General features: G+C 54.3%; 1 protein-coding gene across 9 annotated transcripts in view; it reads right to left on the minus strand.

Moving 5' to 3' along the window:
- The window catches only part of Ldb3 (LIM domain binding 3), a 66,936-nt gene extending 47,050 nt beyond the window's left edge, over positions 1-19,886 (minus strand). For 6 of the 9 annotated variants that reach the window (XM_052733979.1, XM_052733976.1, XM_052733978.1 and 3 more), the window contains exons 1-6: positions 19,741-19,886; positions 17,736-17,854; positions 8,213-8,364; positions 7,663-7,738; positions 1,451-1,473; positions 168-371 (exon numbers count right to left, since the gene is read on the minus strand). In XM_052733979.1, coding sequence (XP_052589939.1) covers positions 168-371; positions 1,451-1,473; positions 7,663-7,738; positions 8,213-8,364; positions 17,736-17,828 — 548 coding nt within the window. In that variant the 5' untranslated portion in view covers positions 17,829-17,854; positions 19,741-19,886. Of the gene's footprint in view, positions 1-167; positions 372-1,450; positions 1,474-5,992; positions 6,352-7,662; positions 7,739-8,212; positions 8,365-17,735; positions 17,855-19,740 lie in introns of all 9 variants that reach the window. The other 3 variants (XM_052733977.1, XM_052733973.1, XM_052733980.1) reach the window with 1 other exon arrangement.
- Between the last annotated feature and the right edge of the window lie 416 nt (positions 19,887-20,302).

A 20,302-nucleotide genomic window follows, 5' to 3' on the forward strand; every position in this document is an offset into this window, starting at 1 on the left:
AACACAGGGCCAACTCTGAAGAGAGAGAGGGCAACACACTCTGAAAGTCCCTGGTGAAGGCTGGTTCACCTCCTCCACGGGCCTGAACCCGGGAGGTGCTAGGTGAGAGAAGAGAGCTGGTCCCGTGAGTGCTTGACAGCCTCCATGTGATGTTGGCAGGCGCTTACCCACTGAAGTCACTGCCCTGGGCCTGGGCCTGCCCAGCGATGGCATCCATGATGGCATCCTGCGAGTACATGCTGATTGGGGTGTTGTACTGTGCGTGGATGATGGTAGCCTTGCCGCCCAGACCCTTCACCTCAATGGGCTTGTGGGTGGACAGGGCTGAGTCCTTCAGGACGCTGGGGTTGAAGCGTTCCTGGTAGTCGGCGCTGAGGAGGGCGGGCAGGAAAGGGAGGGGAGGGGTGGAGGAGGGAAGGGAGGAGAGAGGGCAACAGGTGGTGGTTACATGGGAGATCAAGGCCAGGGAAGCTGGTGGGAATGTGGAGAGAGATCTCCCAAAGCTGAGGTCTTGGCCCAAGTAAGTTACCCAAGTTCCCCCACTGTGGGCTGTCTGGGTGTGGCCAGGAAAATTCTTGGCCTCTCCCGAGACCCTGTGCAGAAGATCTTTCATGCCCACCTGAATCAACTCTCCCAGCTCCCTTTCAGGCTCCACTTCAGCCTAAACTCCCTCTTAGCGTGAGCAGGGGCACCAAGCATGGTGCCCACTCCCATGGCACACCGCAGCATGGAGAAGCAGACACAAGAGGGTTTAGGGGAGTGGGACTTGGGAAGAGGACAGAAGCTGGGCCGTGTGACAGAAGAGGCAGCAGCACAAGCAGATTCTAGAACGTTCCAAAGGCGAAAAGCAGTCACACTGAGCACACTTGGAGACGCTGAGGTTCTGAGCAAAGTTCCTCCGTGAAGGGGCTTATCCTGCCAGTCATTCCTCTGTGGCCTGCGACTCTTCTTCCAGATCCTTCTGTGTGTGAGCTTATTCCTTGGAGGATGGCTCAGGCGGCCCAGGCCCCCCTTGTCCAGCATGCTGTAGCTTGCCAGCCTCTACCCATCCAGGTTCTTCCCTTCAACAGGTAGGTGCATGCCCAAGCAGAGATAAAATCACATGTAGTCCTTCTCAGGGGTCCCACTGGGTCAGAAAAGTCTTCAGACCCACACAGGCCAGTAACGGTGCAGCACCCCACACACACCTGAATTCACCTGCAAGCTGCTGGAGCGGGAAATTGGGAGGGAAACTGAGGCCATCCCATAGATACCCATCCCTTGCGATGGCTTCCCTCCAGACTCCAGCAAACACGGGTGCAGGCTCATCCAGGGCACAAGGCACCCCCACTCACACATGCACATATGCACACATGCCGAGGACAGGCACATGCCATCCACACCCAACAGATGGCAGGTGCATGCTGGAACGGCACACGGGGACACACACATGCTGTCCTTGGATACTAACTTGGCTGGAGAATTGGCTACCACCTAGAAGGAGAGGAAAGAGCAAAGAAGACAGCGAAGTCAGAGAGAGGTTTCTCCTGGGGGGGTGCGAAGGCGGGCACCGTCTTCAGACTGGCTGTGAAGGAGGTCGCACTGGCAAAACCTCAGTCTGCAAGAGGTAAGAATCGAGGGAGGCGAGAGCGCAGACCCAGGAATCAGGGTTGCTAGAACCATTGGTGTGGGTGGGAGGTGCCAGGACTCCCTCTATGGTGGACCCCAGCACTCCCCGCTTTGCCAGGGGGAAGAGATTTCATGCCTGTTTCAAGAACTCCTGTGGAGGTACATGGATCCCATAGGTATACCCTGGCTGTAGAGCCTGGAGAGAGCTGAGACAGAGACCTCACTGCCGTGGCTCTTCAAGAAGGACTGAGGCCCCGGGTCCCTTCTGGCTAGATTCCCCAACAGCGAAAAGTCGCAGCGTAGCCCTGTTCGTAGGGACAGCTTATGCATTCATGCCCCAAGGAGGCATTGCAGTGCTGTTCTGTGGGCAGCACGATTATCCACGGACCCTGGGCCCTACTCTCTCTCCCAAAGGACAGGCCGACAGCCCTGGTCACTCCTCCCAAAGCAGGGAGTAGGGAGTTGATACAGTCCCCAGTGACCGTTCCGAAGGCCTTGTGGGCCATCAGTGAGGCAGGAGGAGGCCCAGGAGGAGTGCATGTCCAAGGCTTGCTTAGGAAAGCCCCCAGCAGGGGCCCCCTGGCATATCCTCACTCTGATTGGACAATGAGCCTCTTGGAATATGAATTTCTTTGGGGAAGCATTATCTGTATGATGCTTCTTTAAATGTAGAGTGCCTGTGGTGGCAGACCCTGTGGCCCTGTCTAACACTCAAGATGAGAGCTCATGGAGGGAAGTGGACATCGTCTCCAAATAGCCTGCTTGCCTAGATCTGTCCACTACGAACTCTGGAAAAGGGAACCTTAGCTCCAGTTAGCTTGGACCTGGTCACCCCACAATCAGGGTGCTAAGAAGCCAAAATCTTCCAATCCCAGAGAACCTGTGGTGTATCTGCTCAGGCCTAGGTCCCCCACTGTCTCAGAGCTGATAAAATTCCTCCTGTCAGGCCCAGGTCCCCCACTGTCTCAGAGCTGATAAAATTCCTCCTGTCAGGCCCAGGTCCCCCACTGTCTCAGAGCTGATAAAATTCCTCCTGTCGTCCCATGCTGAAAATAGCCACAAGTAGATCTATATTAGGAAAAGGCCAGCTTGGCTTTGCCATTTCTTCTCCATGTTTGGCTAGTGCTGACAGCTGCAGAGTCAGCTCCGGTGATGACCAGGCAGCCCAGTGTCCCCTGCAGAGGGCAGTGTTGACCTGACTGGGTGGGGGCTGCCTCTGCGCTGTGCAGCAGCCAACTCCTTTGACACTAATGTCCCCTGCTAAGTTCTTGCTCCATCCCAAGGCTTGGATGCCTACAGCACACACAGTTCAGAGAGGAGCTAGGCCTCAGAGCTCAGGAGGACGCACCAGGCAGGGATGCCGTGGCTGCTCAGGGGCCTTGCTCGTGGGGCCATGGAAAGTTCCCTTTCAGGTGAGGAGTGGGGCCTGCAGGTTGTTCAGGCCTTTCTGTCCTTGATCTCCACTGGTTGCCTCCATGTCTCCCCAGAGATCCAGTTGCCAAGAATCAAGCCACAGGCTTCTCAGAGGAGAGGAAGGAAGGAAGGGGCTTCCTTGTGGAGCACGACAGAACAGAGGTCAGTCCCTAACCTTGACTCTTCTCAACATTATAACTCTGGGCAAGTTCCTTCATCTCGATTCTATTCGTAAGAAGGAAGTGGGGACACTGGAGAAGACCGCTCCATGGTTAAGAGCATCGGCTGCGCTGGGCGGCAGTGGCGCACCCCTTTAATCCCAGCACTCGGGAGGCAGAGGCAGGCGGATCTCTGTGAGTTCGAGGCCAGCCTGGTCTACAGAGTGAGATCCAGGACAGGCACCAAAACTACACTAAAGGGAGAAACCCTGCCTCGAAAAACCAGGAAAAAAAAAAAAGAGCATCATCGGCTGCTCTTCCAGAGGACTGGAGTTTGATTCCCAGCACCCACGTGGCAGTTTACAACCATCTGTAACTCCAGTTCTAGGGGATCTGACACCTTCTTCTGGTGGTGCACAGACAAAACACCCCCACATGTAAAAATAAAATAAAAACTAAAAAACTAAAAAAGGCTGAAGTGAGGGCTTCCACCTTGCAGAAGGGTCCTGCCAGGTCACTGTACCCCGAGTCTAAGCCTTGAGCATGGGATGTCCGCACTAGATGGGCATGGAGCTGCCAGCTCTGTTGCTTTCGAGCAGTTAGACACTTAGCAAATTGGGGCCTCAGGCCAGCCGAGGTCCCAGCCCTCTCTGCCTACAGCTGTCAACATTGACCACATCAGCTTTTACTTTGAACAAAGCACCGACCTCACTTCCTCCTCTGGTCCACCTTCCCACTGAAGACACTGTTGGATCCCGCTTCTCTGATCATCAAGTGAGAATTTCTTACATTTGCTAAGTAGATTCTGGACATCATCTGCACCAAAGGACTGGCACCCGGGAGTCTGGGCAAGGGGGTGGTGGTGGGGGTGGTGGGGATGGCGGTAGGAACAGGGCTCCTGACCTCCTAGCTTCCCTATTCCATCTCAAATCAAGATGGAATCGGGCAGATCGAGTGCTGTTCTGTCTGCCTCTTACTAGCTGTATGATCTGGGGTCAACTTCACACTATATCTGACTTGCTAAGATGAAGAACATCAAGCCCACCTCGGAAGTTATTGACAAAGCCAGTTCCTATGGGGCTGGAGAGATGGCTCAGCAGTTAAGAGCACTGACCGCCCTTCCAAAGGAGCTGGGTTTGATTCCCAGCACCCACATGGCAGCTCACAACTGTCTGTAACTCCAGTCCTAGGGGATCAGACAGTCTCTTAGATATGCATGCAGGCAAAACACCCGTACACATAAAGTATATTAATTAATAAAAAAGAGCCAGTTCCTAGTTCAGAGTCAGAGCTCAGTCAGGAAGACATTGTCATCACTGCGAAAGGGCTTTCAGGATTCTCAGTCAACCAGAAGGCAACTTTTTTGCCTGGGGAGGGTCTAGAAGGGACCAGAAAGACCTACCCATCAGAGGCAGAAAAAGGAGCCCATCTTTATCCTGCTGCTCCTAAAATTTTGGGCTTCCTTGCTCGGAAAACCTTGACTTGGGGAAGTCATGATGTGCTAGAGGCTGGCCTTGCTCAGATTCCAGAAGGAGCTGGTGAAATTGAGAAATCAGAGAGCTCTGGTCTAGTGGACACAGAAGAGCCAAGGATGATGTGGCTGGGGCCACGCTGATGGGGTTCCGGTGTTGATGCTCGACTATCAGCTGGGAGAGTCTAGGCAGTCAATGAGTATGTGTCGTGAGTGTGTGACAAGTGCCATTCTCTTTATCCTCGCAGTAACCTGAAGACAACCCCGTGATTCCTCTCACTGAGACACTGGGCTACAACGCCTCAACTCAACCAGCTGTGCCTTTGGCACCCAGAGATAAGTACACCCATCGCACAGGGCAGTAGCAGAGTCACCATGAGACGAGAGGGGAGACCTGGCAGCTGATATGTGCTCATATGCCGATCCCTCCTTTTTCTGCTTTCGGTAACCTAGCTCCATGTGTCTTCAACCCCTGCTCCCACGGAGTCTCACTGGCTAGACTGGGGGGCCGGAGGCGGGCTGTTGTTTTCCACAGACCCTCTCTCCTCGGAGTTCTGCTTCCTTGCTGTCCGCCCAGGCTGGGTCAGTCCTGCAAGCGGCCTCCTCTCATACCATTGCCCAGTCTCTCTTTGGGTACTTCCTGCGCTTCCTCCTTTGGGTAGCCTTCCTAGACCACTCTCACCATTAGAGAACAAGCTTTCTTTCTTTTGCTTTGCTTTTTTCTTTTTTGTTTTTGAGACAAGGTCTCTCTGTGTAGCCCTGGCTGTCCTGGAACTCACGCTATAGACCAGGCTGGCCTGTAACTCAGGGATCTGCCTACCTCTGCCTCCCGAGTGCTGGGGTTAAAGGTGTGAGCCACCACCGTCCAGCTGAGAATTTGCTTTCTTCCCTGTTCTTGCCGTAGGGACCCCAGGGATGTGGGGACTAGTCTTTCTTTTAGAACTTTAGTTCCCAAAGGCAGTGGGCAGTGTCATCTCATGGGATGGAATGTGGCCTGGAGTAAAGATTTGGGGAGTCAGAGTCCCCTATATGCAGGCTTAGCTCAGTCATGTAATAGCTGGACATCTGGACCTCAGCTTAACCTTTTCTGAGCCTCAGTTTCAATGTCTAAAAAAGCTGACATGTCACTCCAGAGTGGTTGTAGAAAGCAATGGTATGCATGGCTGACAGCAAACGTCAGGGGGATCCCAGCTGGTGTTGCTCTCGGCTGGCACTACCCCATGGGCACAGGGCTGGCTGTGGTGAGACCTCTTCCTCCCCCTGACCACCTGACCAGGCTGTTGTAGTGAGCACTGATGACCCAGGTGCCTCCAGACCAGATGGCAGGATGCCCTTTACCTACCCTCCTAGGAGTCCAGCACCTGAGGCCTTCCCTCGGAGGCCCATCTGATACATCTGGGCCATCTCCCTCAGGGTCTCTGCTGAGTACAGGCCAATGGGGTTGTTATATTGTCTCGGTTGGCTGGGGCCTGGCAGAACTTTGGGGCTGACTGAGCCCTGTACACCCTCTGGGCTGGCCTTGGCCACTGGGCTGCCCTGAGGAAGGACAGGCTCCAGGGCCTCCATGTGTGGGGTGCAGACAGAGGTCTGGGAGAAGGAGGAGCTAAAGGTGTCCCCGAACTCCAGGGTGCCTGGGCTGGCCCTCGCCTCGGGGCTGGGGCTGGGAGTCGCCAGGCTGCCGTTCGTGTCCAGAGCAGGGTCCTGGCATAGGGCAGCACCATGCAGGGGAGAGAGAAGACAGTGGTTAGAGGACCACACGTGGCTGTGCTTCCGTGTGGACTTGAAACAGACGCGTTAGTGTGAGCACCTGTAGCCCACCACCCACAGCCTGCAGCCTGCTGCATGAAGCACCCGGATGGGCCACTGGGAAGGAAGGTCCTTTGCAAGAGGAGCGGCAGAGGGAAGCCTGTGGTTCCTGGTCTAGAGGCTGGCATCCACCTGGACAGAATGCCAAGCTCCTCCCAGAAAGCCAAGCCTGCTCCCAAGGACTAAGAAGAAGGATGTGGGGCTCAGGGGAGAGTATGGTACCACTATCCCGTCTATTGGCCTCTTTTCCCTTTGAATGGGTACCCTGTGAGTGCAAACAAGCCTGCTGATTCACTGACCCACCCTGGAGAAGACCCTTCATAAGCAGGGCTGACTGACATTTGGGGTGGAGGTACAGAGGAGAGCCTAAGGAAGCAGCTGGCTATTTGGCTATCTCTGTCTACCTTAGCAATTTCTCCCAGGAGCCCTCTGTCCAGTTCCCCAATCTATGACCCCACCACCACCACTGTGAGCCTTTTCCTCCCATCTCGCCTGCCGTCCAGTCTCCCCATTGGACAGACTGGAGTCAGTCTACAGTTGTAGTGTGAGAATGGGTAAGGGAGCTATGGGTAGGCCTTCCCAAGCTTAGGTTAGGCCCTTGGATCAGCCTTCCCAAGTGTAAGTTAGACCCTTGGGCTCATAGCGTTCAGATGCTTAGAGAAGGTTTGGGAAGGATTCTGGCTCTAGTGGTGAGATTTGGGGTCAGAGCTCTGCTGCCCCTCCACTCCTGGGCTAGCCTCTAGGACTATAACTAGCCTTCCTGATGGACAGAGGGGTCTGTAGCTGCGAGAGATGGGTAGACACTTAGAAACTGGAAGCATCTGTGTGGAGGAGAAACCCTGAGGGCAGTAAGGTCCCTTCACACCTGGAGGTGCCTCCTGGGGTGACCGACCCAAGCTGGGGCCTTTCCCAGCAACTCTAGTCTCAGTGTTCCCAGACGATGAGGGTCAGAGCCCTCTAGACAGACACCTGGTTCCTGTTGGACTAGAATGGTTGTCCCTCTTCTCAGCACACTGCTTTCCAAACTGGGTTCTTCTCTGAACAGCTGCTGGACCTGGGATGGTGTCTTGGGCCCAGGTAGGTATCCCCACAACTTGGTGTGTCTTAGGTAAGGGGACTCAAACACTTCTCACGAGAGTCAGCAGTGGTAAGGACAGGCAGGCAGGCAGGGTTACACTCCAGGAACCGTGGCTGGTCAACACCTACCTTCTGGTGGGGGATCACTGGCAGTGGGGACTGGATAGGGGGCGCTGCTGTGGAGATGGGAATAGGACGCTTGGACCTAGAGAAGCCAGAAACAAGAGCCAGTGAGGACACTTGCACCTGGCCAGCAGGGGAGACCAAGAGATAGACAGTGGAGTCACAGGGCCCAAGTGTACATCAACCCATGCGCTAGGTCTCCTAAGGGAGGCCCTGGGCTTGACCAGGATAAGGAGTCGTAACCCCTGGGGTTTTCTCATCAGCACTCATGGGCCTCTTCTGCGTGGGGTGAGGGCAGGGCTGCCTGAGGAAAGAGGAAGCAGGGCCTCCAGGTCCAGCCCTCCATATACCTGTGGCACTGTGACCACGCTCTCTGCCTAAGCCACTGCCGTAAAGCAAGGCAATGGTAGCTTGACAAGAATTTCAGCCCATCCCTCCTGTACACTTCTGTAGCACAGGGCTGGACCCACGCAAATGCTGAGGACGACCTCTCTTTTGTCCCCATCGCGTGCCTACACCAAACCTGTGTCCCCTCCTCTGGAGGGCTTCCACCTACTTCTGCAGGGTAAGGCTCAGGTTGTAGCTGGCAGACTTGATCTTGTTCTGGGCCTCCAGGTGGGTCATGGTGTCCGTGTTGACCCCATCAATGGCCACCACAAGGTCTCCTTGGCTGAGCTGGGACTGGGCTGCCTTGCTGCCTGGAGTGATCTGGTTAGATCGCAGAGAAAGGGCGAGTCAGGAAAGGATGGCCTGTAGTACCCGGAGATGCCCATTACACTGTTCATTCCCAATGGCTGGCACTGGCTGCTCTCCAAGCCTGTTTCCTCTTCCTCACTCGGCTACCACTTCCTCGGACTTCTTAATCTCTCTCTCTCTCTCTCTCTCTCTCTCTCTCTCTCTCTCTCTCTCTCTCTCTCTCTGGTTTTTCCAGACAGGGGATCTCTGTGTAACAGCCCTGGCTGTCCTGGAACTCGATCTGTAGACCAGGCTGGCTTCGAAATCACAGAGATCCGCCTGCCTCTGCCTCCTTAGTGCTGAGATTAAAGGCGTGTGTTACCACTGTCCAGCTTCCTAGGACTTTTTGACAGCCATCAAAGGACCAGCTTTGGTCAGGGGAATGCTGGTGGACGTATCACACACCACTGCCAGGTCTTTCCTCAGTAACCACCACTAGAACCCTGCACGTTGCTAAATGCACATATTCAAGAGAAGGATAGCCAAAAATGCTTACTGGAAAGGGCCTGGATCCCAGAGTCACTACCTGGAGCAGGCGTGGTATGTTAGGCTCCTTAAATGAGGAATAAACTCCCACTGTGCTAGGCCATTGACATTTGGAGACTATGTATTGTACCAATTAACCTATTACCGCCACACCTTGCAAAACCATAGAGTACTTTCCAGTCCCAGAAATGACGGTGAGACTTAGCACCTCCCTGCCCCCAGTCATTCCAGGCATTGGCAGACCAAAGGGCAGCATAATTGTCCCCTCACAGAAGCATCCAAGCACCAGGTGCTCCACGCTGCCGGGGACAGGTACACAAAAAACTACCAGAGCCGTCAGCCCTGCTTGGGTGAGAACAAGGCAAGCTGTGACGTGAGGTAGGCTAAAGGCTCTCTGGCTACCCGCATACCTATGGAAGGAAAAGTATAATCACAAAGCTAGTTCCTCATTCCTGTGACCCACACCAAAAATAATGTCTGGAGGCTCCATCTCTGACTGCACGGAATGCCATTGAGACTTCACCCTGGAAACACCACACGGGGTGTTGGGAAAGCTACACCCGCTGTTACATGGGAAGAAGCCGTGGTGGCTCACACTGAACTTTCAATGACGTCATACACAATACCAGGTTTTGCATAGCCGCCCCTTAGTAGCAGTACTTTGAGTGCTGTGGTGACCCTACCCACAGCGATATCTTCTGAGATGCAAACTTCCGGAAGGTCTGGTGACATCATTTAGAGTGGTTTCGTGGAATGGTTACTGATTGAGGGGACAAGCCGGCGGTGGGGGGGGGGGGGACCAGCCCGTTAGTGTGTGGTACATACGCACAGAAGTGTTTTAGGAGCTGACCCTGTGACAGCAGGCAGTCCCTCTGTGATACCCCACGGAATGTGGCACTGGCCTTATCGTCAATAACATCCCGGGAAAGAGGAGGCTCTGAGCTCCCCTCCCCCATTGCCCAGATGGCTGGAGGCTGCCGCTTAGCTTCATCCCCTTACCTGCCTAAGTTCTTTTGGCATCTCTGGCCACATCCTACCCACCTTCCTGTCTGTGCTGCAGGAATAAGACTAGCCATTTATGCTGTCAGAAGCTGGATTTTGGTTAAGGTCTGGGGACCATCCTGAAAGAGGATCACAGAAGACCTGGGGACAGTCCTATGTTCCATGTGCCAAGCCTGTGTGGGCCTCTGCTCAAGCTCTAGGCATGGATGGAAGCCTCCTTCCACGTTCCTTAGAGGGAATTAAACACACATCAAGGTGCCCTGCAGTCATTGTGCCCAAGGATTTTGTTGTAATCTTATCACTGATCCCAGAGCTGGTCCTACACCCTGTGGGTGATGACAAGACCAACTGCCAACTGCTGTCACCAGCCTTTGCGGTCCCAGGTATCTTCTTTTTTTTTTTCCTCCTGAGATAAAGTTTCTTTGTGTAGCCTTGACTATCCTGGAACTCATGCTGTAGACCAGGTTGGCCTCGAACTCATGGAGATCCACCTGCCTCTGCCTCCTGAGTGCTGGGATTAAAGACGCATGCCATCACACCCCACTCCAGGTGTCTTCTCACACACTGCCCACTTGTGCCCAGACCATTCCTCTTCTGGACCCCAAATTGCCAGGCAAGAACAGTAAATGAAAGCGTCCATGGCCAAGAAAACACACCTGATTTGCAAAGCCCACTCTCCAGATGCCAGAGGGGCATCACAGAGCCATCATCATTATCCCCGAGCCTGCCACCACAGGGAGCCCATGGGAAGGGAAGTGTGTTGCTGTCTTGAATGCAGAGCTGAAAATTACTGACAGAGGCCGGACAGATGGCTCAGTCCCTAAGTGTTTGCTGGGCAAGCGGGAGGACCTGAGTCCGAGCCCTGGCACACAACTAAAAAACAGGTGTAGGTATATGCGTATAATCCCAGTGCTGGGAAAGCAGAGGCAGATGGATTCCTGGGGCTTGCCAGCCAGCCAGCCTCCCTGAATAGGCGAGTCCCGGGTCAATGAGAGACCCTGTTTCAAAAAACAAGGTGAAGGACTTCTGGGGTACAATACCCAAAGTTATCTCCTCATACACACACACACACACACACACACACACACACACACACACACACACACACACACCCGTGAGGAAAAACCAAGATGCTTTCCTAGACCAGAGGCCTCTTGCTGCTATGCAGAGAGCACACCTGGCCCCCTGCCCTTCTGCCCAGGGCTGGGCTCTCTCTAACAACTTACTGTAGTAATCTTTAAGCTGAAAAAACATGAACACCCAGTTCTCATCATCATCGTGCGACCATAACACCCAACTCTTCCACTTCATCACACTTCACTTTCACGACTCTCCATCCACCAAGCCATCTTACTTCAGAAGCGCTTCAAAGGCAGAGGAAAACACCCAGGATAAAGCCTCCAGCACCACGCTGTCCTAGCGGACTGCCCAGGCCCCACAGCCGGCTACCCTGTGGCAGGACGTTCCTAGGGAAAGATATCTCAGAGCAAAGCTGCCCTGTGGTATGTCATCCCTTAAAATGCTCTCCATAGCAGGACATCCCTACAGGACGACACCCCCGATGCTTCTAACTATCTGTGGAGAAGGAATTGCTTCTTGTAGCAAATAGTCTGGGGGTAAGGTAGAGGGAAGCAGCTACCAAGCTCACACAGAAGGGTGAGGCTCCAAAGCCAGAAGGGATACTGCCGGGCAGGATGGGAGTGTTCAGATCATGATGACAGTGTAAGCAAGGGCATCAGAATGACATCCAAAGGAGGCCGGGCCTGGTCAGCTAGTGCCAGCTGCAGGCCATCAGGAATGCCATGTCTTTAGAGCTGCCTGGTGACATAGTTCTCCCTAGAGCGTGGCCAACTTGTACTTATTCTTCCCTGTGCCTGGCCCTGTCTGATATTCAGGCGTGTGTGGGCTGGGGTAATCCTTCCTCCAGGGGCCTGGTCAGTAGCCAAACATTCCAGAGGGAGCCACCAGGCTGGATCCCCCTGTTCCTGGCATCAGTCTCCCTGCATCTGTGTCTGCCCATCAGGGCTCAGCTGGCCTGGCCTTTGGCTGCCCTAAGCAGGGCTCAATGTCCCTCAAGCAGGGGGTATTCACATATGGGGAGATGTTCTTCTTTTCTGCTCAAGTGTCCTTAGAGAAGGAGGCCAGATGGAGGCAGGGATGCTAAAGACAGCCAAGGACCGTCAGATCCCTTCCCTCCACCACAGGAGCAGCCTTAGCTGGCTAGGGGAGGGGACTGGCACTGTTGGACCGTTGCCTAGAGCCCAGGGCTCACGAAAAAAGTTTAGCTCATACGTTTCTTCTCTAACTTTACACCTTCTTTTTCTGTTGACTTTGTCTCAGAAAAGACTCAAAGCTCACACGTTCTTGGAGACACTTGCTTTAAAAAAAAAAAGTCTTTCTATATCTTTTTGAGCATTTGAAATTCTCTCTGGATGAGTGTTTCATTCCTATCTAACTTTTCAATTGTTTCAAGCCGACAGTCACTTTTCAGTGTCGATCTGAACACTAAGCAGAGCCTAGAGGGGCCTCAGGGTGGGACACCAAGGACAAACTGGGCCAAGACTAGCCACTCAGGCCCTGCTTGCTGGGCTGTGACCCTAAGAAATCCCACATAGCTGGTCCCAGAAGCACTGTCCTCCACACTGTGGGTGACACAACAAGACTACCTGCTGTCACCAGCCTTTGAAGTCCCAGGTGTCTTCCTAAACCCTGACCACCTCGTGCCCAGAGCACTCCTCTTCTAGACCCCATATGTGTAAGCTGGGCAAGGACAACAGAGGAATAAATGCCATGGTGCTCAAGAGGACACATCTGATTTGCAAGGCACAGCCCACTCTCCGGAGGCAGCCCAAGGGTAGCTGATGTCATGGCCACTGTCATGCCTAGGAGGAAGCTGACAAAGGAAAGCATGTGGACAATGGAATGGGTCAACTTAAGCCTGCTTTGGTTGACTTCACACATTCCAGTGAGTGCCCAGAGCGCAGGGCAAGGATTACATTATCAAATAGGCTGTGACATAAGGATGCTGCAGAGCTGAGAAGGTTTTGATGGAATCTCCAATCCAAGGGAGCTTAAGTTCTGACTCTAACCTCCTTCTCCCTAGAAGCTCCAGAGAAGTCAAGGATTTCACTGGGGCACAGCAGTGTGTGATCAGTATGGCTGTACCCCAGGGTTCCATGACAAACAAGACAGAGTGGACAGAAGGTGGAAGGCAAGGGGTCAGCCCCCAGTGACCAGTCCTGAGCAAGCCTACTATTCCTAGAAGGGTGTGGTGGAATAGCAGGGATTCTGTCCAGGGTCTCAGGGAAACAAGGTGCCATGCAGCGGTTCAAAGCTCCCATGCCACGACCTCCTGACCCGCTAGCTCCCTGGAAGCAGGGAGGACAGCCGGCAGCCTCTCTGGGGCACCTGGACTCTGCAGGCATTTTTAGCATCCCTCCCCATATTCAGAAGCACATAGGCCCTGCCTTCCTCCTCCGTGTGACTTGTCAGGTGGGGTGGAGCTGGCTAAGGGCAGGTAACAGGCCGAGAAGGAGTGAAACCTTCCCAGGCCCTTCTTTGAAGCCTGGCAGGGATTTCCCCTAAAGTCCTCAGTGCATTTAAACCCTGTGGGATTAAATTACCACGTGCCAGGCTGGCTCTTTCCCCATCTGGCTTCCCCTGGGGCCTTGACCCAGTCCTTGGCCTTTTTCTGGAAACTTCTGTCTCTCAGAGGTCTCAACCTCTATTCCATCTCTGCCGTATAAATAAGCCAAGCTCTCCTACGCCCTGCTTTGCTCGTCCAAATGGCTCCCACTTCACCTCTCTCCCTTCTCTGCTCTCAGAGTTCCCTCAAGAAGTGACCACAGGTCCCCACTCCTCTATATCCCATCTCTCACACACTCTAACACCTGGCCTTGGCAACTAATTGTCCACACATACTAATGATCTCTCTCTCTCTCTCTCTCTCTCTCTCTCTCTCTCTCTCTCTCTCTCTCTCTCTCGTGTGTGTATTTTACAGGTCTTCCTCTATTTCTCCAGGTTCTGACACTGTTCCTCTCTGTTTCTCCAACAAATTGCCCTGTAATTCTTGTATGTACTTGGCCCTGGAAAAATGGCTACGTGCTTCCAAGAGTGGTTCCCATGAAAGCAGGACCCTGGCTCCAGCAGAGTGGAGAAGCCATGTTTGGGACTGGGAAGCCTGGAGGTAAGGACCTGAGGGCCTTCACAATCAGGAGATTTCCTCTTGTCCCTGGTGCCTCTGTACACCTCATATCTGCTGTCCCCACAGTCTCCCGTCTCCCCATAGCATCTGCCCCGATTTCTGTCTGCCCATAGAGATGCCCTTGGCTTGTGTTCTGATTCGGGAACCTACAAGGACCCCTCCTAGGACCTAGTGGGCCTCTGGTCTGCTTCCTTCAGGGCCTTCAAGGGGTCAGAGGTGAGTCTGAGTCACAGGAGGACCTGGAGAGATGCACCTCTAAGAATGCAGTCTCCAGCTAGGACTGTTCCTTATCTTCCAGCTAGATAGCTGGTTGCCTGACCTTCAACAGAGCTATAAACAGCACGGCCTGTCAGCACTGCTAGGCGCTGCCGAGAACAGCTCAAGATGCTTCGCTCCAGGGGCCTAGAAATTCCAGGAATTGCCAGCACAGCCACCCCCCAGAATAGTCTCACACTGTCCTCCGTTCTCTTCCCACGGGTTCTCTGCTCTCAGCGTCCCCACCTTAGCTAGGAGAGTTCAATAATGCTGAAACTGAAACCAGAGGGGAGGCGGAAGGCCTCTGGACTGTAGCCCAGGCAAGCCTGCCAGGTAGGATGGAGGTCCTGAGAGCAAAGGCCTTCCAATGAGGAGGCAGGCCTGACCCAGCCCACAGCCCCTTTGCACACTAGCCTCATAGCCAGCCTCCTTTCCACACTTGCACTCTCCCAAGTGTGGACAGCACTGTCCCATTTCACAGGTGAGACAATCCAGGCTGTGCTAGAATTGAACAAAGACACTTGCTTCTTTCCTAAGGCGGAGGGTGCCACAGCCACGAGGGGGCAAGGCCCCACACCTAGCTCCAGCATCTGACCAGAGGCAGAGGTCCCGGTGAGGGCTGGACCTGTTGATCTGCTTCCTCAACTCTGCTTCATGGAGAACTGGCTAAGGTAGGGGAGGGGTGGAGGAGAGGGTAGCTCAGGTTGCAGGCCTCTGCACCTGTCCAGGATAAATAAAGGCATTTGCGCCCCTCCCTAGAGTGTCCCTCCTGAACCCCATCTCTGCAGATTCTCAGGCTTAAGCTCACTGAATGAGGGTCTTGCGGGGGGGTCTTCTGCTCAGGTTGACGTCATAGTGCCTGTGTGGAGGCTGTGGGCAAGGGGATAGCCAAGCTATCACCCAGCATGCAGGTGGCAGCTGCTCTTCCTGGGAGGAACACATGCCTGCTTTTGAGAGAGGCCAGCTTCCCCCAGTGCCTAGACTGACAGGCAAAGGACCAGGCGTGGGAGTTAAGCCGTGCCAGGGCACGTGAGTGCTACCCATGGGCATCTCTATGCCGTGCAAGCCTTAGTTTGCTGGGCTCCAAGTTGGTAACCCCAGACTTCCTGCCTGATCACCCCTCACAATTGCAGTGACTGTGCCCGAAGCCGGGGACTGCTGAAGATGAGCAGAGTCCTGGTGCTGTGTCTCTGCGAGTGGACTGTTTCTGGTCCAGAAGGTACTTGTAAGCCTCGGCAGCAAATGCCACAGGCCTAGTGTTCACGGAGCCTGTCTTACATCAGCACTGGGCCTGAAATGCCCAAGCCGGGGGTGCCAAAGCCCACTGTATCTGTGGCCCACTAGTTGTGTTTTTCAGGAGACCTGAACACGATTGCTCAGGCCACCCTGCTCCAGGTGATTTGAGGTATGTATCAGAAAAGGGCCCATCTCCCAATGCCCTGGCTTCTATTTTTAAATGTCTCCCTAGCTTTAGCTTCCAGCACACCCCAACTACCCCCTCTTTGAATGAGGATGTTCTTCCTGCTGTCTAGCTTAAAGCCTCTGTGCTGCCATTTAAGCCCTGGCCATCCGGGGCCAGGTGGTGCATAGGTCCTGAGTGAGGTCATTGGCTTTTCTGGGTGCCACTGATCCTGGAGATGAATTTGTTCCCATTAGACAGAGCAGGGCACACCAGCAATGAGCCTTGGGGACGGTGGGCTCAATCCTAGGCATAGGAGGCCGGAGGGCACAGGAGGATGATTCGAAAGGCCCCATCTTATACAGGGAGGAAACTCGTAGCCATGGGGGTGGGGATTGTGCAGAGCCTGGGTTGGGGTAGCCACTGGACTCACATACCCACATGTCACCACATCGTCAAGCAGAATGTACATGGTTTAGGGTGTCCTCTTAATAGGGGCCCTGTGGTTTTCAGGGCAGTAGGTCTGGAGGGCAGAGACTTCAGATCTGCAGCTGAGAGGTGAGGACAACATCCTTCCCCAAAGGCTACTCTAAGTGCCCAGCTTAAAGGTAGTCTAAGGACCAAGATTGCTTCAGTGGAAATACTGGGCCCTGACCCTCCATCAAGCGCTTTCCAGGCTTCTCCACTACCCCTGAGTGCTAGCCCCAGGTCTGAGGCAAGTCTCTGGCACTCTGTGGAAGAAACAGCTATCCAGTTATACCTGATTCCACCCTCCAACTTCACAGTGACATCCTGGAGTCTAACCTTGCCCCTTAAGCCAGCCCAGATCAGTCCTGCCAGGGGCTCAGCCACCAAGCAGGTTATACTTGTTCCCTGTGTGCTTCTCAGTACCCTAAGCCATGAGGCCTTCCATCCCAGATCTACCAGCACTTGTAGGGTGCTTATCTAACAAGTATTGAGCCGATAGCAACAGGCATGGCCCAGGTGCTTGGACTATAGCAATAAAGACCCTCCTCTCGCCGGGCAGTGGTGGCACACGCCTTTAATCCCAGCACTGGGAAGCAGAGCCAGGCGGATCTCTGTGAGTTCGAGGCCAGCCTGGGCTACCAAGCAAGTTCCAGGAAAGGAGCAAAGCTACACAGAGAAACCCTGTCTCGAAAAACCAAAAAAAAAAAAAAAAGACCCTCCTCTCTTCCTTTCAAGCATGGCTACTTTTTACCTCTGGGCCTCAGTTTCTCCAACCACTGGGAACTGCCCTCATAACACCTTAGGTTCGGTGCCATTTCCATTGGGCAGAGCTGTTTCTCACCATATACTACAAGACCCAGGGGCCCTTACCCCAGCCTAGCGGGGCAAAGGTGTGAGACAGGCACCCCTGGGCTCAAATGAGGGAGACATGCTCAGCCCAAGAGCCAGGTGGTGGGAGGTTCCTGCCAGGCCCACTATGGCAGGGAGAGGAGGGGTTGGTGTCTTAGGTCTGGGGACACTAGAGACCAGCAACCAGTCTAGCCTGGACTTACATCATGACAGCAAGGCAACAACAGGGACAACAACCTGTCCACCCGCCTGCCTGGTACCCGCCTGCCTTAGGCTGGCAGTGTTCTTTCCTAAGCAGCTACCTGTTTTTAGGGAGGGACTCCAAGCTTGGGAATACCTGCTAGTGAAGGGCCTAGGGAGGCCCCGCACTCTCTGCCCACAAGCCTACCCACCCTGCAAACTCAGCATTTCCTCCTCTGCTCAAAATGCCAGCTATTTGCCCATGACATCTTGCTTAGGTGGGCAAAGTCCAGGGAGCAAGCTGGGGGGAGCAAATCCAGCTGTGGCCAAGAGCAGACCAGTCCAGTCCTAGACTCCAGACCAGGAATAGGGCAGGCTCCGCTTTCCAAGAGCCCTGGGGAAGACAGGCAGGCTGACTGACAGACAGATGGACATGAGCATGCCCTCTTCCAAGAATGCCCTGCCCCTTTGGGAATAAGGCTGTGGGCAATGTGCACTTACCCGGGAGATAGTGAGGGGCATATTGAAGTCCTTGCCTCCCTGCAGACGGAAGCCCCAGGGCCCGGGCCCTGTCAGAGTCACACTGTAGGACATACTGGTGCTGACAGCGGTGACCTTCTCTGCAGACAAATAGTACAAAGAGTCAGGTAAGAGGACGCTCATGCACCCTGTCTTTCCAGCCCATATCTCTGCTCCTAGCTCTGTTCCCGGCCCCAGAACCCCGACCCCTGGCCTTGCCTGCTCTGTCCCTTGCTGCCTGGCCAGGCTGTGTAGAGCTCCTGGGAGGCTCCTAAGAATAGCTGAGAGTGAATGCCATCGACACTGATATCGGCCCTTGGTGCGCCCATAAATGGACTGTAACCCTACACTGGGCCCGCCTGCCTGTGGCCTCCCAGCCAGTCCACCATGACTCACACAGTTAATATAGTCCCTGGGGAGGGGTGTCAGGCACCCAGAACACACATCCCCAAGGGATAGGCAGGGAGGACCGGGCCCCCTTTGTGCCCTCTGCAGAGCCCACGCACCCTTATTCTAATCAGTGGGTCCACTCTGGATCCTCTTCTGGGTAGGAGTTTTGCTATTCTGTTGTTCTGGGAAGGACCACGATTTGGTCCCTTATCTATCGTGGGGCCCTGCGGGGCCTTGGACTTAGCTTAGCCTCCACAGGTCTGAAAAATCTTCAGTTCAGAAGAGTGCTGATTGGCTCCCGGGTCACTTTTATGGGACCAGACATAAAAATGACCATGTAATGGTAGTACTTTGAACATGGCCAAGTTCAGAAAAGGGCCCTTCACACCGGTTTCCTTGGGGTCCTATGGGGCTGCCACCTTGGACTGTAAGAGCTGAGGCTCAGAGAAGTTCAACATTCTCCAAGGTCACACAGGGAATGGACTTGGGTCCCACTGGAGCCTGGACTCATTTTAATGAGACTCATGTCAGATGATGGCTCCTAGTGGCTGTAGACATCTTCCAAAGCCCTGGCCTGGGGAAGGGGGTGCTGCTTGACCCCTGGGGAGAAGGTCTAAAGCCAGGTCTGGGGTTGTCCCACCCCTCCAGACCCTCTGGGGCCCAGGCAGTTATTCCTGGCTCGCCCGTCTCATTTGTGCCCTGGAAAACTTGACAGCAGCATGGAAAGCTACAGCTGCCAGCACTGCGCGCCAGGCTCCATGCCCTTTGCGCAGGAATGACAGGGGGCAGGGAGAAGTGCCATTTGTTCAGCTGCTAGGACATGGAGCCAGAAGGGACAGGGAAGGGAAGCATGTGTGGCATGCTCAGCCTGTACCCCAGAGACAGTGTGCTCTGGGTAGGGGCCTTGGCCCTTTGGGGCTTCAACCAGCACGCCGCCATTCTCATTAAGATGCCCCTAGAAGCCTGTCTTCCCCTCAAGAAAGACTTCAGATCTCATGTAGTCTGGAGACAGATGGAGGTTCACTCTGGCTTCCAGCTTGGGAAACTGAGGTTCAGGGAAGATAGATGATGGGTTGGCTTCTTGCTGGCCTTCTCAAAGACACTAACCTGGAGGACTCAATGCAGGCCTGGATGTAAGTAATTTCCTAGCTGCCACAACTCCAGCCTTACACTCTGAGCCCGGCGTACATAGGGCACATAAGAGTGCTGATGTTGCAGGGTCACTTAATAATTTGCTTGAGGTCACAAAAATAGCAAGTGGCGGAAGCCAGGGAGGGACTTGCCCTCTTTCCCTTTGTTTTGCTACCTCCTCTTTGTACCATGCAGCTCCACCTGCATGGGCTAGGAGGTCAGCACCCTGCCCCATCCTATCCCATCCCATCCCATCCCATCCCATCCCATCTCATCCCATCCCATCCCATCCCATCCCATCCCATCCCATCCCATCCCATCCCATCCTCTACACCACCCCATCTATCCCTAGCTCTGGCCTTGTCCCCCAGGCCCCTCTGTCCATCCCAGCTGGGGAAGATCCAGCCACACAGCATAACCAGAAAGAAAGGGCTGACCCTGGCCCTGGAGCCCGAGCAAGGCTGACCTGGAGCCGAAGGCTCTTTCTCTGGAGTCTGGCACTGCCTGATGACTTGCTTCTGGGTAAGGGAGGGGTGGTGGGAAGATGTTCTTAAAGGGGCAGGCCAGCCTCCCTCTGCCTCCCCTGGGAGACCCGAAGCCAGTTGGAGAGCAGCTGGTACCCATGGGCTGGGCGGAGCTCCACATCTCCCTGGGGAGGAGCGGGGCGGGGCGGGGGGGGGGGCAAACGGCCTTTGTCCCGCCTCTGTTTTGCTCTCCTACAGTTTGAAATGGGTTTTCAGGAGTGAGAGTCGCTAGGGAAGGGAGAAAGAAGTTGCTGGAGACATGGAGACCAGGCCCAGGTCTCTTCTCCACAGAAGCACCAGTAGACATATTTATCACAAGAGACCCTGTTTATTGTTTTTCTGTGCCCTGTCAGATCCACATCTGGAAGGAACTTAGACACGAAACAATGAGCAAGGGCAGGGTGCGCATACATGTGCTTGGTGTGCATACAGATAGGTACCTAAGTGCCTGCCAGTGCCCATGTACATGTGAGTGTGGGCCGCAGTGTGAATGCTAGGGGATAG

The sequence above is a fragment of the Peromyscus californicus genome, unplaced genomic scaffold, assembly GCF_007827085.1.
Source record: "Peromyscus californicus insignis strain IS unplaced genomic scaffold, ASM782708v3 Scaffold_12__1_contigs__length_115047231, whole genome shotgun sequence".
NCBI classification, from domain to species: Eukaryota; Metazoa; Chordata; class Mammalia; order Rodentia; family Cricetidae; genus Peromyscus; species Peromyscus californicus.